The 21,241-nt window shown below is 54.9% G+C and overlaps 1 protein-coding gene across 1 annotated transcript in view; it reads right to left on the reverse strand.

The window, feature by feature from the left end:
• Positions 1 to 21,241, reverse strand: part of LOC144733608 (anoctamin-4-like) — a 53,796-nt gene that overhangs the window by 24,730 nt on the left and 7,825 nt on the right. The window contains exons 3-13 of the mRNA XM_078615626.1: positions 15,790 to 15,824; positions 14,161 to 14,256; positions 12,497 to 12,567; positions 11,336 to 11,389; positions 9,276 to 9,344; positions 6,416 to 6,508; positions 5,633 to 5,700; positions 4,103 to 4,161; positions 2,737 to 2,816; positions 734 to 868; positions 149 to 245 (exon numbers count right to left, since the gene is read on the reverse strand). Coding sequence (XP_078471752.1) covers positions 149 to 245; positions 734 to 868; positions 2,737 to 2,816; positions 4,103 to 4,161; positions 5,633 to 5,700; positions 6,416 to 6,508; positions 9,276 to 9,344; positions 11,336 to 11,389; positions 12,497 to 12,567; positions 14,161 to 14,256; positions 15,790 to 15,813 — 846 coding nt within the window. The 5' untranslated portion in view covers positions 15,814 to 15,824. The remainder of the gene's footprint in view (positions 1 to 148; positions 246 to 733; positions 869 to 2,736; positions 2,817 to 4,102; positions 4,162 to 5,632; positions 5,701 to 6,415; positions 6,509 to 9,275; positions 9,345 to 11,335; positions 11,390 to 12,496; positions 12,568 to 14,160; positions 14,257 to 15,789; positions 15,825 to 21,241) is intronic.

The raw sequence follows: 21,241 nt of genomic DNA on the forward strand, positions 1-21,241 counted from the left end.
ATAGACTCAACACTGACCATAGACTCAACCCTGCTCATAGACTAAACTGCCCCATAGACTCAACACTGCCCCATAGACTCAACACTGCCACCCATAGACCTAGTGGCCATTTGTGAACCCCAGGCGAGCGGGTCGTGACGAGCCTGACCTTGGCGAAGGTGCACGTGTCCGACAGGTTCCAGAAGTGGCAGCCCTCGTCACACAGGGGACACATGACGATGTCCGTCGCTTCGCACACCTCCTTGCTACAAAGACAGAGGCAAAGGTCCCCCGTGTACGGGCAAGTGCATCTTGTTAGTAGCGAGAAGCAGCAGCAGCCGCATCTGTGTGGCACACGAGGGGGTGGCTGGGTAGCCAGCAGCGCGCCCGCCTGCCCAGCCGCCTCCGTCTCCCCAGTGCTGGCGATGTTCACTACACATCGCACCGGGTACTCATTTGAGGCCGAGTCGACCTAGGGGAGGCCCAGGACCAGTTCAGATAATCGTCACCCGTGTTGGTGTCCGTGCGCGGGAATCGAACTCGGGGTGGCGGGTTCATGGCGCAGTGCAGCGACAACCGCAGCGCCACCACTCCCCACGCACACCACGGAGACAACAGACAAAGCTCCCCCAGGTAGCCCGGGCCTATACGAGTGGTGGACTATAACCTCGGTTGACTATACCGGTGGTGGACTATACATCTACACATGTGGTGGACTATATGAACGGTGGATGATATGAGTGGTGGACTCTACCTGACCACGTTGGAGTTGAAGGTGGCCACTCCGTAGAGGAACACCCCAAATCCCACCAGGGTGGACACCAGCAGGATGTGGGTGTACCAGCCCAGCCACGCAAAGTACATGCACACCTGCTCTCCATAGTACGCCCTGCACACACACACACACACAGACACACACAGCCACACACACACAGCCACGCACACACACACAGCCACGCAAAGTACATGCAGACCTGCTCTCCATAGTACGCCCTGCGCACACACACACACACAGCCACACACACACACAGCCACGCACACACACACAGCCACGCACACACACACAGCCACGCAAAGTACATGCACACCTGCTCTCCATAGTACGCCCTGCGCACACACACAGACACACACAGCCACACACACACAGCCACACACACACACACACAGCCACGCACACACAGCCACACACACACACAGCCACACACACACACAGCCACGCACACACACAGCCACACACACACACAGCCACGCACACACACACAGCCACACACACACAGCCACGCACACACACAGCCACACACACACACAGCCACACACACACACACAGCCACACACACACACACAGCCACACAGACACACAGCCACACACACACACACAGCCACACAGACACACAGCCACACACACACACACAGACACACACACAGCCACACACACACACACAGCCACGCACACACACACAGACACGCAAAGTACATGCACACCTGCTCTCCATAGTACGCCCTGCGTACACACACACACAGAGACACACACACACAGCCACACACACACACAGCCACGCACACACACACAGCCACGCACACACACAGCCACACACACACACAGCCACGCACACACACACACAGACACACACAGCCACACACACACACACAGCCACGCACACACACACAGCCACACACACACAACCACGCACACACACACAGCCACGCACACACACACAGCCACACACACACACAGCCACGCACACACACACAGCCACGCAAAGTACATGCACACCTGCTCTCCATAGTACGCCCTGCGCACACACACACACAGAGACACACACACACAGCCACACACACACACACACAGCCACGCACACACACACAGCCACGCACACACACACAGCCACGCACACACACAGCCACACACACACACAGCCACGCACACACACACACAGACACACACAGCCACACATACACACAACCACGCACACAGCCACACACACACAACCACGCACACACACACAGCCACACACACACACAGCCACGCACACACACACACAGACACACACAGCCACACACACACACACAGCCACGCACACACACACAGCCACACACACACAACCACGCACACACACACAGCCACGCACACACACACAGCCACACACACACACAGCCACGCACACACACACAGCCACGCAAAGTACATGCACACCTGCTCTCCATAGTACGCCCTGCGCACACACACACACAGAGACACACACACACAGCCACACACACACACAGCCACGCACACACACACAGCCACGCACACACACACAGCCACGCACACACACAGCCACACACACACACAGCCACGCACACACACACACAGACACACACAGCCACACATACACACAACCACGCACACAGCCACACACACACAACCACGCACACACACACAGCCACACACACACACAGCCACGCACACACACACAGCCACGCAAAGTACATGCACACCTGCTCTCCATAGTACGCCCTGCGCACACACGCACAGACACGTGGACACACACAGACACGTGGACACACACACACAGACACGTGTACATACGTGTGCGTACACACGCACAGACACGTGGACACACGCGCACACGTGGAAACACACACACGGACACGTGTACACGCACACACACGATGATAATGATGATGATTTTAATTTGTTGCTACTGATGATGCTGCTATTGATAGAGATGCAGCTGCTGCTGCTGATGATGATGCTGCTGCTGCTGATGTGTTCACCTCACGAGGTTGAGGGGCTGCAGTTTGAACAGGGCACGGATGTGGCCCCAACGCTTCATCAGGTTATCCCGGATTCGCTTCTGTAAACAAAATCAAACGACAGCAGCGAACAGCTCAACACAGCGACACGAACATCGACCCGAAGCCCACAATGAGCCACGTCGCCCAGGCGGGGTAGAGAGTGGGAAACTCGGGTGGCTGGGAGATGTTATCTGCCTCGCCCCGTACGCGGGAGGTCGCGGGTTCGATCCCGACCCGCCAGCCAAGCGAAGCGCCCGTCCGCCCTCAGCCCTCGAAGGTGCCGGGCTCATTGACCTCCACCTGCCACTGGGCACCGACCAGTTGCAGGTAGCACCACCCACTGTTGTTACGGTAGAGGAGCAAGGCCTGACCTGACACTTGACTACACTATTATACACTACACTATATACTACACTACACTATACACTACACTACACACTACACTATACACTACACTACTATACACTACACTATACACCAGAGGTGTGGACTCGAGTCATGTGACTTGGACTCGAGTCAGACTCGAGTCATGAATTTGAAGACTTGCGACTCGACTTGGACTTGCATAACAATGACTTTGTCCCACCTATGAGATGTGGACTCGAGTCATGTGACTTGGACTCGAGTCAGACTCGAGTCATGAATTTGATGACTTGCGACTCGACTTGGACTTGCATAACAATGACTTTGTCCCACCTCTGCTATACACTACACTATACACTACACGACTATACTACACTACACTATACACTACACGACACTACACTATACACTACACTATACACTACACTATACACTACACGACTATACTACACTACACTATACACTACACGACACTGCACTATACACTACACTATACACTACACTATATACTACACGACTATACACTACACACTACACTACACACTACACTACTATACACTACACACTACACTATACACTACACTACTATACACTACACTATACACTACACTATACACTACACGACTATACTACACTACACTATACACTACACGACTATACACTACACACTACACTATACACTACACTACTATACACTACACTATACACTACACTACTATACACTACACTATACACTACACTATACACTACACGACTATACTACACTACACTATACACTACACGACTATACACTACACACTACACTACTATACACTACACTACTATACACTACACACTACACTATACACTACAGAACTATACACTACGCAACTATTTGGTACACTATTATACACTACAGTACACACTACACGACAGAATACACTACACTATGAACGACACTCGTATTCTACGTAGGGACTGCGTCTGTGCTGTAGCTACTGACCTCGTGCAGAGGGAAGTGGGTCTTCACGTGATCCTCAAGGTGCTCCAGCCACTGGAACTCTGGCGGAACCAGAGCAGCAACCACATCAACAACAACCACAACAACCACAGCAACAACAACCACAACAACCACAGCAACCACATCAACAACAACCACAACAACCACAGCAACCACATCAACAACAACCACAACAACCACAGCAACCACATCAACAACAACCACAACAACCACAGCAACAACAACCACATCAACCACAGCAACCACATCAACAACAACCACAACAACCACAGCAACCACATCAACAACATCAACCACAGCAACAACAACCACATCAACCACATCAACAACAACCACAACAACCACATCAACATCAACCACATCAACAACAGCAACCACATCAACAACAACCACAACAACCACATCAACATCAACCACATCAACAACAGCAACCACATCAACAACAACCACAACAACCACATCAACAACAACCACAACAACCACAACAACAACTACCACCGGTCTGCGTGAGACTCTCCGCCCCAAGTCCCGGCGCCGTGAGTCCCACTCACGTCTCTCCGTGAGTGGGACAGCCACACTCACGTCTCTCCGTGAGTGGGACAGCCACACTCACGTCTCTCCGTGAGTGGGACAGCCACACTCACGTCTCTCCGTGAGTGGGACAGCCACACTCACGTCTCTCCGTGAGTGGGACAGCCACACTCACGTCTCTCCGTGAGTGGGACAGCCACACTCACGTCTCTCCGTGAGTGGGACAGCCACACTCACGTCTCTCCGTGAGTGGGACAGCCACACTCACGTCTCTCCGTGAGTGGGACAGCCACACTCACGTCTCTCCGTGAGTGGGACAGCCACACTCACGTCTCTCCGTGAGTGGGACAGCCACACTCACGTCTCTCCGTGAGTGGGACAGCCACACTCACGTCTCTCCGTGAGTGGGACAGCCACACTCACGTCTCTCCGTGAGTGGGACAGCCACACTCACGTCTCTCCGTGAGTGGGACAGCCACACTCACGTCTCTCCGTGAGTGGGACAGCCACACTCACGTCTCTCCGTGAGTGGGACAGCCACACTCACGTCTCTCCGTGAGTGGGACAGCCACACTCACGTCTCTCCGTGAGTGGGACAGCCACACTCACGTCTCTCCGTGAGTGGGACAGCCACACTCACGTCTCTCCGTGAGTGGGACAGCCACACTCACGTCTCTCCGTGAGTGTGGCTGTCCCACTCACGTCTCTCCGTGAGTGGGACAGCCACACTCACGTCTCTCCGTGAGTGTGGCTGTCCCACTCACGTCTCTCCGTGAGTGTGGCTGTCCCACTCACGTCTCTCCGTGAGTGTGGCTGTCCCACTCACGTCTCTCCGTGAGTGGGACAGCCACACTCACGTCTCTCCGTGAGTGTGGCTGTCCCACTCACGTCTCTCCGTGAGTGTGGTTGTCCCACTCACGTCTCTCCGTGAGTGGGACAGCCACACTCACGTCTCTCCGTGAGTGTGGCTGTCCCACTCACGTCTCTCCGTGTTCTGCATCATGAAGTTCACTATCTTCCCGTTCATGGCTCCTCGCTTCGATGAATCTCTGCAACACATCACAATCAAGATCACAATCAACATCATCAGCAGCATCATAATCAGCAGCATCATCATCATCAGCAGCATCATCATCATCATCAGCAGCATCATCATCATCATCAGCAGCATCATCAGCAGCATCATCATCAGCAGCAGCAGCATCAGCAGCATCATCAGCAGCAGCATCATCATCATCATCAGCAGCATCATCATCATCATCAGCAGCATCATCATCATCATCAGCAGCATCAGCAGCATCAGCATCATCATCAGCAGCATCATCATCAGTAGCATCATCATCAGCAGCATCATCAGCAACAGCAGCATGAGCAGCATTATCACCAATATGGACTCAACTGTCCTGCCGAGTTTGGCTGAAACTGAACCATGGAATCGCGAGTCACCGTGGCCCCGTCACGCCGCACACATAGAGACACGGGGCTCATTCAGGAACCCCCCGGGGGATGTGGCTGATTGTCGCCGGGGCGAGCCACCCATAGGCACGCAGAGTTTGCCTGAAATGGGACCGCCGTGTCCACAATTACCACGTCCCCCCGCTACACACGGACACAACTCGTTCACTAACGCGTTGGTCAATCTGGCTGGTGTTCTCTGGGGTGCGTCTCCCATACGGACTCAACTTCCCTGTAGAGTTTGGCCTGTCCAGAGGTATCGTGCCCGCCCCCCATTAGACACGGGTGCGTGAGTGTGTGTGACACTACCTGTCAGAAAGCATCCCAGCCTCTGGATTGATGTTGGGGTTGGTTTTGCAGCATTTGAGGTAAGAGGTAGTGCAGGTATCCTCAAACTCCTCACTGCTCTCACAGAGAGAGAGAGAACCATGGACATCCAAAGAGATGTATGGAGAGCCATAGATATACATACAGATGCACAGGTTCACAGAGACCCACACTCACCACACAGAGACCCACAGACTCACCACACAGAGACCCACAGACTCACCACACAGAGACCCACAGACTCACCACACAGACTCACCACAGACCACACAGAGACCCACAGACTCACCACACAGAGACCCACAGACTCACCACACAGAGACCCACAGACTCACCACACAGAGACCCACAGACTCACCACACAGAGACCCACAGACTCACCACACAGAGACCCACAGACTCACCACACATAGACCCACAGACTCACCACACAGAGACCCACAGACTCACCACACAGAGACCCACAAACTCACCACACAGAGACCCACAGACTCACCACACAGAGACCCACAGACTCACCACACAGAGACCCACAGACTCACCACACAGAGACCCACAGACTCACCACACAGATACCCACAGACTCACCACACAGAGACCCACAGACTCACCACACATAGACCCACAGACTCACCACACAGAGACCCACAGACTCACCACACAGAGACCCACAAACTCACCACACAGAGACCCACAGACTCACCACACAGAGACCCACAGACTCACCACACAGAGACCCACAGACTCACCACACAGAGACCCACAGACTCACCACACAGATACCCACAGACTCACCACACAGAGACCCACAGACTCACCACACAGAGACCCACAGACTCACCACACAGAGACCCACAGACTCACCACACAGAGACCCACAGACTCACCACACAGAGACCCACAGACTCACCACACAGACTCACCACAGACCACACAGAGACCCACAGACTCACCACACAGAGACCCACAGACTCACCACACAGAGACCCACAGACTCACCACACAGAGACCCACAGACTCACCACACAGAGACCCACAGACTCACCACACAGAGACCCACAGACTCACCACACATAGACCCACAGACTCACCACACAGAGACCCACAGACTCACCACACAGAGACCCACAAACTCACCACACAGAGACCCACAGACTCACCACACAGAGACCCACAGACTCACCACACAGAGACCCACAGACTCACCACACAGAGACCCACAGACTCACCACACAGATACCCACAGACTCACCACACAGAGACCCACAGACTCACCACACAGAGACCCACAGACTCAACACACAGAGACCCACAGACTCACCACACAGAGACCCACAGACTCAACACACAGAGAACCACAGACTCACCACACAGAGACCCACAGACTCACCACACAGAGACCCACACTCACCACACAGACTCACCACAGACTCACCACACAGAGACCCACAGACTCACCACACAGAGACCCACAGACTCACCACACAGACTCACCACAGACTCACCACACAGAGACCCACAGACTCACCACACAGAGACCCACACTCACCACACAGACTCACCACAGACTCACCACACAGAGACCCACAGACTCACCACGCAGAGACCCACAGAGACCCACAGACTCACCACACAGAGACCCACAGACTCACCACACAGAGACCCACACTCACCACACAGAGACCCACAGACTCACCACACAGAGACCCACAGACTCACCACACAGAGACCCACAGACTCACCACACAGAGACCCACAGACTCACCACACAGAGACCCACAGACTCATCACACAGAGACCCACACACTCACCACACAGAGACCCACAGACTCATCACACAGAGACTCACACTCACCACACAGAGACCCACAGACTCACCACACAGAGACCCACAGACTCACCACACAGAGACCCACAGACTCACCACACAGAGACCCACACTCACCACACAGAGACCCACAGACTCACTACACAGAGACCCACAGACTCACCACACAGAGACCCACAGACTCACCACACAGAAACCCACAGACTCACCACACAGAGACCCACAGACTCACCACACAGAGACCCACAGACTCACCACACAGAGACCCACAGACTCACCACACAGAGACCCACAGACTCACCACACAGAGACCCATAGATTCACCACACGGAGACCCACACTCACCACACAGAGACCCACAGACTCACCACACAGAGACCCACACTCACCACACAGAGACCCACAGACTCACCACACAGAGACCCACAGACTCACCACACAGAGACCCACAGACTCACCACACAGAGACCCACAGACTCACCACACAGAGACCCACAGACTCACCACACAGAGACCCACAGATTCACCACACAGAGACCCACAGACTCAACACAGAGAACCACAGACTCACCACACAGACTCACCACAGACTCACCACAGACTCACCACAGACTCACCACACAGAGACCCACAGACTCACCACAGACTCACCACACAGAGACCCACAGACTCACCACACAGAGACCCACAGACTCACCACAGACTCAGCACACAGAGACACTAGGAACCTCGCAACCCAAATTCGATTCGCGCTCACGGCCACCAACACCAGTGACGATTATCTGAACCGGTTCTGGGCCTCCCCTAGGTCGCCCCAGCCTAAAACGAGTACCCGGTGCGGTGTGCAGTACACATCGTCACTAGGGAGACAAAGGCGGCCGGGTGGGCGAGGGTGGTGCAGGCCACCCACCCCCTCTGTGCTGCTGCTCGCGACTCACAGCACTTGCCCCTACAGCCCTGTTGGAGGCTACCGGGGGGACCTTTGCCTGTGTGTGAGGGCCGGCCGCAGTTTACCACTCGCTGCTGCCTCCCGCCTCGTCCTCCAGCAGCTCGGAGGAGAATTCGCGAATGTAGCGCCGCCTCCTGTTCACCACGAGGGGAGCGGTGGGTGGTGAGGGGGGGTGAGTGGGTCGGTGAGTGGGTCGGTGAGTGAGGAAGGTGAGTGGGGGAGGTGAGTGAGTGGGTGCGTGGGTGGGTGAGTGAGTGAGTGGATGGGTGGGTGAGTGGGTGGGTGGGTGAGTGGATGGGGGGTGAGTGAGTGGATGGGTGGGTGGGTGAGTGAGTGGGTGAGTAAGTGGATGGGTGAGTGAGTGGGTGGGTGGGTGAGTGGATGGGTGGGTGAGTGAGTGTATGGGTGGGTGAGTGGATGGGGGGTGAGTGAGTGGATGGGTGGGTGAGTGAGTGAGTGGATGGGTGAGTGAATGGATGGGTGGGTGAGTGAGTGGGTGAGTAGGTGGATGGGTGGGTGAGTGGGTGGGTGGGTGGGTGAGTGGATGGGTGGGTGAGTGAGTGGATGGGTGGGTGAGTGGATGGGGGGTGAGTGATTGGATGGGTGGGTGAGTGAGTGAGTGGATGGGTGAGTGAATGGATGGGTGGGTGAGTGAGTGGATGGGTGGGTGAGTGGATGGGGGGTGAGTGAGTGGATGGGTGGGTGAGTGGGTGGGAGGGTGAGTGGGTGGGAGGGTGAGTGGGTGGGTGGGTGAGTAGGTGGATGGGTGGGTGAGTGGGTGGGTGGGTGGGTGAGTGGATGGGGGGTGAGTGAGTGGATGGGTGGGTGAGTGAGTGAGTGGGTGAGTAGGTGGATGGGTGGGTGAGTGGGTGGGTGGGTGGGTGGGTGAGTGGATGGGTGGGTGAGTGAGTGGATGGGTGGGTGAGTGGATGGGGGGTGAGTGAGTGGATGGGTGGGTGAGTGAGTAAGTGGATGGGTGAGTGAATGGATGAGTGGGTGAGTGAGTGGATGGGTGGGTGAGTGGATGGGGGGTGAGTGAGTGGATGGGTGGGTGAGTGGGTGGGAGGGTGAGTGGGTGGGAGGGTGAGTGGGTGGGTGGGTGAGTAGGTGGATGGGTGGGTGAGTGGGTGGGTGGGTGGGTGAGTGGATGGGGGGTGAGTGAGTGGATGGGTGGGTGAGTGAGTGGGTGAGTAGGTGGATGGGTGGGTGAGTGGGTGGGTGGGTGGGTGAGTGGATGGGTGGGTGAGTGAGTGGATGGGTGGGTGAGTGGATGGGGGGTGAGTGAGTGGATGGGTGGGTGAGTGAGTGAGTGGATGGGTGAGTGAATGGATGGGTGGGTGAGTGAGTGGATGGGTGGGTGAGTGGATGGGGGGTGAGTGAGTGGATGGGTGGGTGAGTGGGTGGGAGGGTGAGTGGGTGGGAGGGTGAGTGGGTGGGTGAGTAGGTGGATGGGTGGGTGAGTGGGTGGGTGGGTGGGTGAGTGGATGGGGGGTGAGTGAGTGGATGGGTGGGTGAGTGAGTGGGTGAGTAGGTGGATGGGTGGGTGAGTGGGTGGGTGGGTGAGTGGATGGGTGGGTGAGTGAGTGGATGGGTGGGTGAGTGGATGGGGGGTGAGTGAGTGGATGGGTGGGTGAGTGAGTGGATGGGTGAGTGAATGGATGGGTGGGTGAGTGAGTGGATGGGTGGGTGAGTGGATGAGGGGTGAGTGAGTGGATGGGTGGGTGAGTGGGTGGGAGGGTGAGTGGGTGGGAGGGTGAGTGGGTGGGTGGGTGAGTAGGTGGATGGGTGGGTGAGTGGGTGGGTGGGTGAGTGGATGGGTGGGTGAGTGAGTGGATGGGTGGGTGAGTGGATGGGGGGTGAGTGAGTGGATGGGTGGGTGAGTGAGTGAGTGGATGGGTGAGTGAATGGATGGGTGGGTGAGTGAGTGGATGGGTGGGTGAGTGGATGGGGGGTGAGTGAGTGGATGGGTGGGTGAGTGGGTGGGAGGGTGAGTGGGTGGGAGGGTGAGTGGGTGGGTGGGTGAGTAGGTGGATGGGTGGGTGAGTGGGTGGGTGGGTGGGTGAGTGGGTGGGTGGGTGAGTGGGTGGATGGGTGGTGCTGATGATTCTGATGTTGATGTCCTCACCCCAAAGCTGCTGATCCATTTACGATTTTCAGGTCTTTTTTTGAAAATATCTCACTGCAACAACCACACAACAACCACTCAACAACCACTCAACAACCACACAACAACCACACAACAACCACTCAACAACCACACAACAACCACACAACAACCACACAACAACCACTCAACAACCACACAACAACCACACAACAACCACTCAGCCACACAACCACTCAACCACTCAACAACCACACAACAACCACTCAACAACCACACAACAACCACACAACAACCACACAACAACCAAACAACAACCACTCAACAACCACACAACAACCACTCAACAACCACTCAACAACCACTCAACAACCACACAACAACCACACAACAACCACACAACAACCACTCAACAACCACACAACAACCACACAACAACCACACAACAACCACTCAACAACCACACAACAACCACACAACAACCACTCAACAACCACACAACAACCACACAACAACCACACAACAACCACACAACAACCACTCAACAACCACTCAGCCACACAACCACTCAACCACTCAACAACCACACAACAACCACTCAACAACCACACAACAACCACACAACAACCACACAACAACCACTCAACAACCACACAACAACCACTCAACAACCACACAACAACCACTCAACAACCACACAACAACCACACAACAACCACACAACAACCACTCAACAACCACACAACAACCACTCAACAACCACACAACAACCACTCAACAACCACTCAGCCACACAACCACTCAACCACTCAACAACCACACAACAACCACTCAACAACCACACAACAACCACTCAACAACCACACAACAACCACACAACAACCACACAACAACCACTCAACAACCACACAACAACCACTCAACAACCACACAACAACCACACAACAACCACACAACAACCACACAACAACCACTCAACAACCACACAACAACCACACAACAACCACTCAACAACCACACAACAACCACACAACAACCACACAACAACCACTGAACAATATAATGTGATTCTGTTGTGTTGGTTGTTGTGGTGCTTCTTGTTGCAGTGGTCGTGGTGGTTGTTGTGGTCGTTGTTGTAATTGTTGTGGTGGTGGTCGTGGTTGTTGTTGTTGTTGTGTTTACCTCTCTGGGATTTTTGTCATCTGTTCGTAAACATCGAGAAATGGCGCCTTGACCACAATGCACGTCATGTCCTGGACCACAACCATGGCAACAATAACCATAGCAACAATAACCTTAGCAACAACATCAACCATAGCACCAACAACCATAGCATGACTATCAACATCAACAACCATAGCAACAACAACCATAGAAAAAACCATAGCAACAACATCAACCATAGCAACAACAACCACAGCAATAACATCAACAACATCAACAACAACCATAGCAACAACAACATCAACAACAACCATAGCAACAACAACATCAACAACATCAACAACAACCATAGCAACAACAACATCAACAACAACGCCGCCGTGTGCCACAGTTCCTGCCTTCATAGGCGCTGCTGCCGCTACAGACAGAACTTGCCCCTCTACAGCCTTGCTAGAGGCTACACGGGGAGCTTTGTCTTTAGCTTTGTGGTGGGGGGGCAGTGGTGGGGGGCAGTGGTGGGGGGGGGCAGTGGTGGGGGGTAGTAGTGGGGGGCAGTGGTGGTGGGGGGCGGTGGTGTTGGTGGTGGTGGGGCACTGTGGTAGTGGTAGTGGTGGTGGGGGGCTGTGGTGGTGGTGGTAGTGGGGGGCACTGTGGTGGTGGTGGTGGTAGTAGTGGTGGTGGTGGTGGTGTTGGTGGTGGTAGTGGTGGTAGTAGTAGTGGTGGTGGTGGTGGTAGTGGTGGTAGTAGTGGTGGTGTTGGTGGTGTTGGGGGGCTGCACCTGGTCTCTGTGTTGGTGTGGTGGTGGTGGGTAGTGGTGGTGTGAGTGATGGTGGTGGTGGTGTTAGTAGTGGTGGTGGTGTGGTGGTGGTGTTGGTGGTGGGTAGTGGTGGTGTGAGTGATGGTGGTGGTGGTGTTAGTAGTGGTGGTGGTGGTGGGGGGCTGCACCTGGTCTCTGTGTTGGTGTGGTGGTGGTGTGAGTGATGGTGGTGGTGGTGTTGGTGGTGGTGTTGGTGGTGGTGGTTTGGCTGCACCTGGTCTCTGTGTTGGTGTGGTGGTGGTGGTGGGTAGTGGTGGTGTGAGTGATGGTGTTAGTAGTGGTGTTGGTGGTGGTGTTGGTGGTGGTGGTTTGGCTGCACCTGGTCTCTGTGTTGGTGTGGTGGTGGTGTGAGTGATGGTGGTGGTGGTGTTGGTGGTGCTGGTAGTGTTGATGTTGGGGGGCTGCACCTGGTCTCTGTGTTGGTGTGGTGGGTAGTGGTGGTGGTGGTGGTGGTGTGAGTGATGGTGTTAGTAGTGGTGGTGGTGGTGGTGTTAGTAGTGGTGGTGGTGGTGTTGGTGTTGGGGGGCTGCACCTGGTCTCTGTGTTGGGGTGGTGGTGGTGGTGGGTAGTGGTGGTGTGAGTGATGGTGTTAGTAGTGGTGGTGGTGTTGGTGGTGGTGTTGGTGGTGGTGGTGTGAGTGATGGTGTTAGTAGTGGTGGTGTTCGTGGTGGTGGTGGTGTTGGTGGTGGTTTGGCTGCACCTGGTCTCTGTGTTGGTGTGGTGGTGGTGGTGGGTAGTGGTGGTGTGAGTGATGGTGTTAGTAGTGGTGGTGGTGTTGGTGGTGGTGTTGGTGGTGGTGGTGTGAGTGATGGTGTTAGTAGTGGTGGTGTTCGTGGTGGTGGTGTTGGTGGTGGTTTGGCTGCACCTGGTCTCTGTGTTGGTGTGAGCTCAGTGTGAGCTCGGCGTGAGTCGCCCCCTGGGGCAGGTCGCGTCGGCCGCACAGCACCACAGCATAGCCCTCCTGCTCACAAACAACAACATCAACATCATCATCATCATCAACATCATCATCAACATCATCATCATCATCACCATCAACACACAGCACCACGGCGTAGCCCCCCTGCTCACAAACAACAACAACAACAACATCAAAAACAACAACAACATCATCATCATCATCAACAGCATCACCATCAACAACAGCATCAACAACAACATCACCATCATCATCAACAACATCAACAACACACAGCACCACGGCGTAGCCCCCCTGCTCACAAACAACAACAACAACAACAACATCAACAACAACAACATCATCATCAACATCATCAACAGCATCACCATCAACAACAACATCAACAACAACAACATCATCATCAACATCATCAACAGCATCACCATCAACAACATCAACAACACACAGCACCACGGCGTAGCCCCCCTGCTCACAGGCAACAACAACAACAACATCAACAACAACATCATCAACAACATCAACAACAACATCATCATCATCAACAACAACATCCACACACAGCACCACGGCGTAGCCCCCCTGCTCACAGGCAACAACAACAACAACATCAACAACAACATCATCAACAACATCAACAACAACATCATCATCATCAACAACATCACCATCAACACACAGCACCACAGCGTAGCCCCCCTTCTCACAGGCCACGACAAACAACATCAACACCATCATCACCATCATCATCAACATCAACAACATCATCATCAACATCAACAACACCATTGGAACCTCATTTGCCAGTAAAAATATGATAATCGTTTTTTCACCCTTCTATCTGGCAACAAAACTGACACCTTTTTTACAAGGAGTCATGTTTGCATAGACCACAATACCTGCGATCGGAATGCAAACAAAAAACACAACTCTGATAATGTATGCACTGTCCCTTGAAGTTGATTGGTCCACACCCGAGACAGCTATTCTTAGAGCCCAGTCTCACATGGTGTTGGACCAGATGATGCCAAAAGGCGCATAACTCAATGACAATGCACCATCAGAGTTTGCATTATGACTGCAGGTATTGTGGTCAATGCAAACATGACTCCTTGTAAAAAAAGGTGTCAGTTTTTTTTCCAGATAAAAGGGTAAAAAAACTATTATCAACATCACCAACATCATCAACAACATCAACAACATCACCATCAACAACAACATCACCATAAACATCATCACCATCAACAACATCATCAACAACATCATCACCATTAACATCATCACCATCAACAACATCAACATCACCCTCAACAACATATTGGTGGTGGTGGTGGTGATGGTGGTGGTGATGATGGTGGTGGTGATGGTGGTGGTGGTGGTGATTGTGGTGGTGATGATGGTGGTGATGGTGGTGATGATGGTGGTGGTGGTGGAGGTGGTGATGGTGGTGATGGTGGTGGTGGTGATGGTGGTGGTGATGATGGTGGTGGTGGTGGTGATGATGGTGGTGGTGATGGTGGTGGTGATGGTGGTAGTGGTGATGGTGGTTTATGGTGATGGTGGTGTTAATCTCACCTCCAGGTCCTCCTCGTCTGACATCGCGTCCTCGTCTGAAACAACATCACCACCATCATCATCATCACCACCATCATCACCTTGACCACCATCCCCAACACTCCACACAGACACTGCACACACCACACAAACCACACACAACCACACACACTACACACACACACCACACACACTACACACACACACACCACACACACACACCACACACACACACTACACACACACTCACCACACACACTACACACACACACCACACACCACACACACCACACACACACACCACACACACACCACACACACCACACACACCACACACACCACACTACACACACTCACTACACACAGACTACACACAAACACACACTACACACACACTCCCTACACACACCACACTCACTACACACGCACACCACACACACTACACACACACACACACCACACACACACATAAACACCACACACACTACACACACACTACACACACACCACACACACACCACACACACACTCACTACACTCACTACACACAGACACCACACACACACACTATACTCACTACACACACTACACACACACCACACACACACACCAACCACACACACAGACTACACACACACTACACACACACTACACACACTACACACACTACACACACACCACACACTACACACACACACCACACACACCACACTCACTACACACACACACTACACACACTACACACACCACACACACACACCACACACACACTCACTACACTCACTACACACATACACCACACACACACACTATACTCACTACACACACACCACACACACACACTACACACACACACCACACACACACACTACACACACTCACTACACACACACACTACACACACTACACTCACTACACACACTACACACACTACACACACACCACACACACACACTACACACACTACACTCACTACACACACTACACACACTACACACACTCACTACACACACACTACACACACTACACTCACTACACACACTACACACACACCACACACACACACCACACTCACTACACACACACTACACACACTACACACACACCATACACACCACACTACACACACACACACTACACACACCACAATCACTACACACATACACCACACACACACACTATACTCATGTGGTGCCACAGCGACGGGGCCGCTCGGCCGAGCCAGGGAGCCGCCCGGCTTCCACCGCCGCACTGCCCCCCATCACCTCCCCCACATAAACACGCACCCGCACCCACGTAGGGCCTCGTGGTCGGGTCACCTACCCTGAGTTTTCACCCGAGGGCCCCCTAGGAGGGTTACCCCACGGTTTCTCAGGGCCAGGGAATTGGACAGGACCCTTCCCAGGCCAAGTAACACTGCGGCGCCGTGGGCGGATTTGAGATCGCACGACCACGGCGAGCTCAGAGAGCCCCGCAGTTAGAAACGCATACAAACACAAACACGGGTCAGCAAGGCAGATAGCTGGGATCAGGACCCGGGACGACTGATTGGTCGAAAGTTCAAAGGCCGGCGGGATCGCAAAAGAGCGGGAAATCCTAGGCTCAGGATTGGTCGAGAGACCAAGGCGGTCGGGACGGGGGCGCCTAGCCTTTGATGTGAATAGTTTAAAAGAAAACGCAGGGGCAGTAGGGGTCTCTCTTCTTCTGGAGTTTGGACACGGGGTCAGCGACGAAGGAGTCATCGGGCGAGCCGCTAGATTGTCTGCAGGACGATCTGAGCGCCGCAAGGTCACCAAGGACTACAGACGGTATCGTGTTGCGCGCCTTACAACACCTCAGAGCGGAGGGTAGGATCCGTAGGAGAGGGTTAGTTCGGGGTAAGGACGAGTAGGAAAGCGGTTTAGCAGAGAGCGCAGCATAGAATAGGGCTACACGGCACCAGAGTGTGGGTTAGAAGCGCCTTGCTGTCCCGCACACACACACGGGTGGCTCGGTTGGTTAGCAAGGGCTAATAAAATCTCGAGCGTAGTAACAAAACCGTGTTGTTGGGTGTTTTTGGAACGTGGTATTAGCGTGCACTGCATTCGCGAGTGTGTGGTCGTATGCATAAAGGCCGTGGTCTCTGTACGATTGTGCGGGTACGGGGGTGTGTGCGTTAACGCCCGGGGAGAGCACTTTTGTGTGTCGGCGTGTGCCCCGCTTGCGTGTGCTCGTTACTTGCGTAAAGTGCGGCGCGGTGGTGGACCCCTGACCCCCGACCCCACGGCTCGAGCGCGTAATCGGCTGCGCATTGTTGTACGGTTTGTCTCGCGCGCACGGCGGCGGCGGCGGCTTGAGTCGTTGTGTCGGCGTGTGCCCCGCTTGCGTGTGCTCGTTACTTGCGTAAGTTCACGACGTGTGTAACACAGGTGCGCGATCCTAACGTGAGTGGTCAGTGTTGGGTGAGTGCCGTGCAGAGCTGTGTGTGGGTGTGCGCGTACGTGGTTAACTATGCCTGCTCCGCGGACCCGCGGTGGAGGGGAATCCTCGGGTGACGGCTCCCACACCATGGGTGAGGAGCTTAGCGGCGGTTCGCTTAGCAGCGGGGGGGCGATTGATGATGTTAGTCCGGCCGTTAGTATTATCGAGGGAGGGATCTCGGGGGCTAGCGACCCCCACAAATTGGTGTCAGAAGTAGGATGGACCCCCGCGTTACCTCACGCTAAAATAAGACTAATATTTACCGGCAGGGGGGCCCCTTCGTGGAAGGCATTCGCCCGCAATCTCTTAGGGGCTAAGGAAATTAATGGATGGACGGACGTGCAGGCAGTACGTCAACTTAATATGAATCTTGATGGGCGGGCAGCCGATTTTGTAGAAGCGTTACCCGCGAGCGCACAGACACAGCTAGAGGAGCTGATGCGCCGACTCGATCAGCGTTTTGGCACGCGTGACGAGGAGGAAGCAAAATCGGCCTTAGAGGCGCGCCGTCGCCAACCTGGCGAAGATCTCCGTGATTACGCCGAGGATGTGCTCGAGTTAACAAAGATCGCACGCCCGGGGTACGCAACGGAGGTTATTGAGGAACTGGCTGCCGAGAAAATCCAGCGGTACCTGTCTCGCACGGCGTGGTGGCAGCCAGACCTGAGCTGCCCACGTCTTCCCTTTAACACCCTTGTCGAGCGCGCACGTAAGTGTGAAAGAATTCACAGCGAACGCGCGCAGCTCCGGGGGCTGGGACGAGAGCGCGCCATTGCGAGCCTGCTCTCGGAAGACGAGGAGGAGGAACAGGAGCTCGCGAGGACGGTAAGGGGCCGGGAAAGAGAGCCTCCAGTGTCCCGCGAGACAACCCCGGGATGGGTTGCCGGTATACAAACGGGTATAAAGGATGTCTCCGGCCAGGTAACCCAGATAGACAACAAGGTAAACCAAGTAGGTGAGGAAACGAATAAAAATATGACCCAACTGCAATCCTCCGTTGAGACCATCCGATCCGAAATGGGGGACCTAGACTCCACGGTAGGAGGGCTAACTGGAAGGATAGCCCGACTAGAAGCAGAGTATGAGCAACAGCGCACGGGGGGAGGAGGGAGTGGGCAGAAAGTTCGCCACAGAGCCGCCACTCCTCCCAGGACGTGTTATGTGTGCGACCGTCGAGGGCATCTCATGAGGGACTGCCCTCAGCTCGCCCGTGCGATGCCGATGCATAGGTCAAACACTAAGCCCCCCCTAGAGAGGGGACCACCGGGGGATGAAATCGACGTAGACCCGACCCAAACCAGCTGTAATAATAATGGCGAGCGAGTGATCCATAAACAGGTTACAACGACAACACCCAAGGGCGCAGGGACCTCGGGCGATTGGCTGCGGGAGCTGGTGGCAGGGATAACGGGAGCCACGTCGCTGGTGGAAGGCCAGGTGAACGGGCAGCGCACCCGGATCCTGTTGGACACGGGCGCCGTGGCCTCTCTCATGAGCGCCGCGCACTGCAGCATGCTCGGGGTGGACGTGGGCTGCCTGCAGGCCCCGGATCGCGCGCTGCACACGGCAAGCGGAGCCGGGATGGGGTTGCTGGGGAAGGTCTCCCTCGAGGTCCGTCTAGGAAACCAGGTGTGCACACAGGAATTCTACGTTTCGAGTGTGTTGTGCCACGAGTGCATTGCAGGAACGGACCTCCTGGAAAAGTTGGGACTTAACGTACAGCCCCGGCAACGATGCGCTACGGTGGAGGGCAGCGGGGAGCGGATTCCGTTCCTAGGACAGGAGCCGAATCGCCCACGCTTCACACCCGTGGCCGCTACGCTGGTGTCGGCCGTCACCATCGGGCCTCTCGCCGAGATGCTGGTGCCAGTGGCAACCCTCTCCACCGACCCAACCCACCGACCATCGGGCGAGGTAATGCTGACTCCTCACCCGGAGTTGGCATCGCGATACGGGGTGGTAGGGTCAGCCACACTGGTAAACGCAGATGGGGGCCGGCTGTTTATACGTGTGTTTAACCCACACAGTACCCCGGCAATGATACGACGACGCACCCCGGTAGCCACCGTACACCCCCTGCACGCTCGCCACTCGAACGACTCGGTGTTCGCACTCTGGGCGGAGGACCCTGGCCGCCCCGAGGACAGCCAGGATCTGGCCTGGCGGGTCGGCCCGACCCCCCGAGCCGAGATTGTTCCCCTGCAGGATGCGTTACATGTGCCTTGGGCAGCCTTACCTAAGGGGGAGGCCGATCAGCTGCGCGGGTTATTGCGGGAGTACGCCGACGTGTTCAGTGAGCACGATTCGGACGTGGGCCGGACCGACCTGGTCAAACACCAAATTGACACAGGTGCAGCCCGACCCATCAAACTCCCCGCATACCGAGTGGGCGCGCCTGAACGGACCCAGATCAAAGAGGCAGTCACGGATATGCTACGCGATAACATAATCCAGCCCTCCGCGAGCCCTTGGTCTGCCCCGGTGGTACTGGTAACGAAAAAGGACGGATCGACTCGGTTCTGCGTTGATTACCGAAAATTGAACGCAGTCACCCTCGGCGACGCTTTTCCCATCCCACGCATCGACGACACCTTCGACAGTCTCGCAGGAGCGCGGTATTTTTCCACCCTCGATCTGGCGTCCGGTTACTGGCAGGTGGAGATGACGGAGGAGGATCGGCCAAAAACAGCATTCACCACCCCGATGGGCCTGTTTGAGTTTCGAGTGTTGCCGTTCGGACTCACTAACGCGCCCGCGACGTTCCAGCGGTTGATGGAGTTGGTGATGCGGGGCTTGCAGTGGGAACAGTGCCTGATTTACCTGGACGACGTAATAGTGTTCAGTAGGTCGCTGTCCGAACACTGGTCCAGGCTGCGGGAAGTATTCCAGCGACTGCGAGCAGCCCATCTCAAGCTCAAGCCACGTAAGTGTTACATTGCGCAACGCGAGGTGGGGTACCTCGGACACCGAGTCAGCGAGGCAGGGGTGAGCACCGATCCCGAGAAGGTGCGTG

Source organism: Lampetra planeri, chromosome 48, assembly GCF_965212315.1.
Source record: "Lampetra planeri chromosome 48, kcLamPlan1.2.h2, whole genome shotgun sequence".
Taxonomy (NCBI): Eukaryota; Metazoa; Chordata; class Hyperoartia; order Petromyzontiformes; family Petromyzontidae; genus Lampetra; species Lampetra planeri.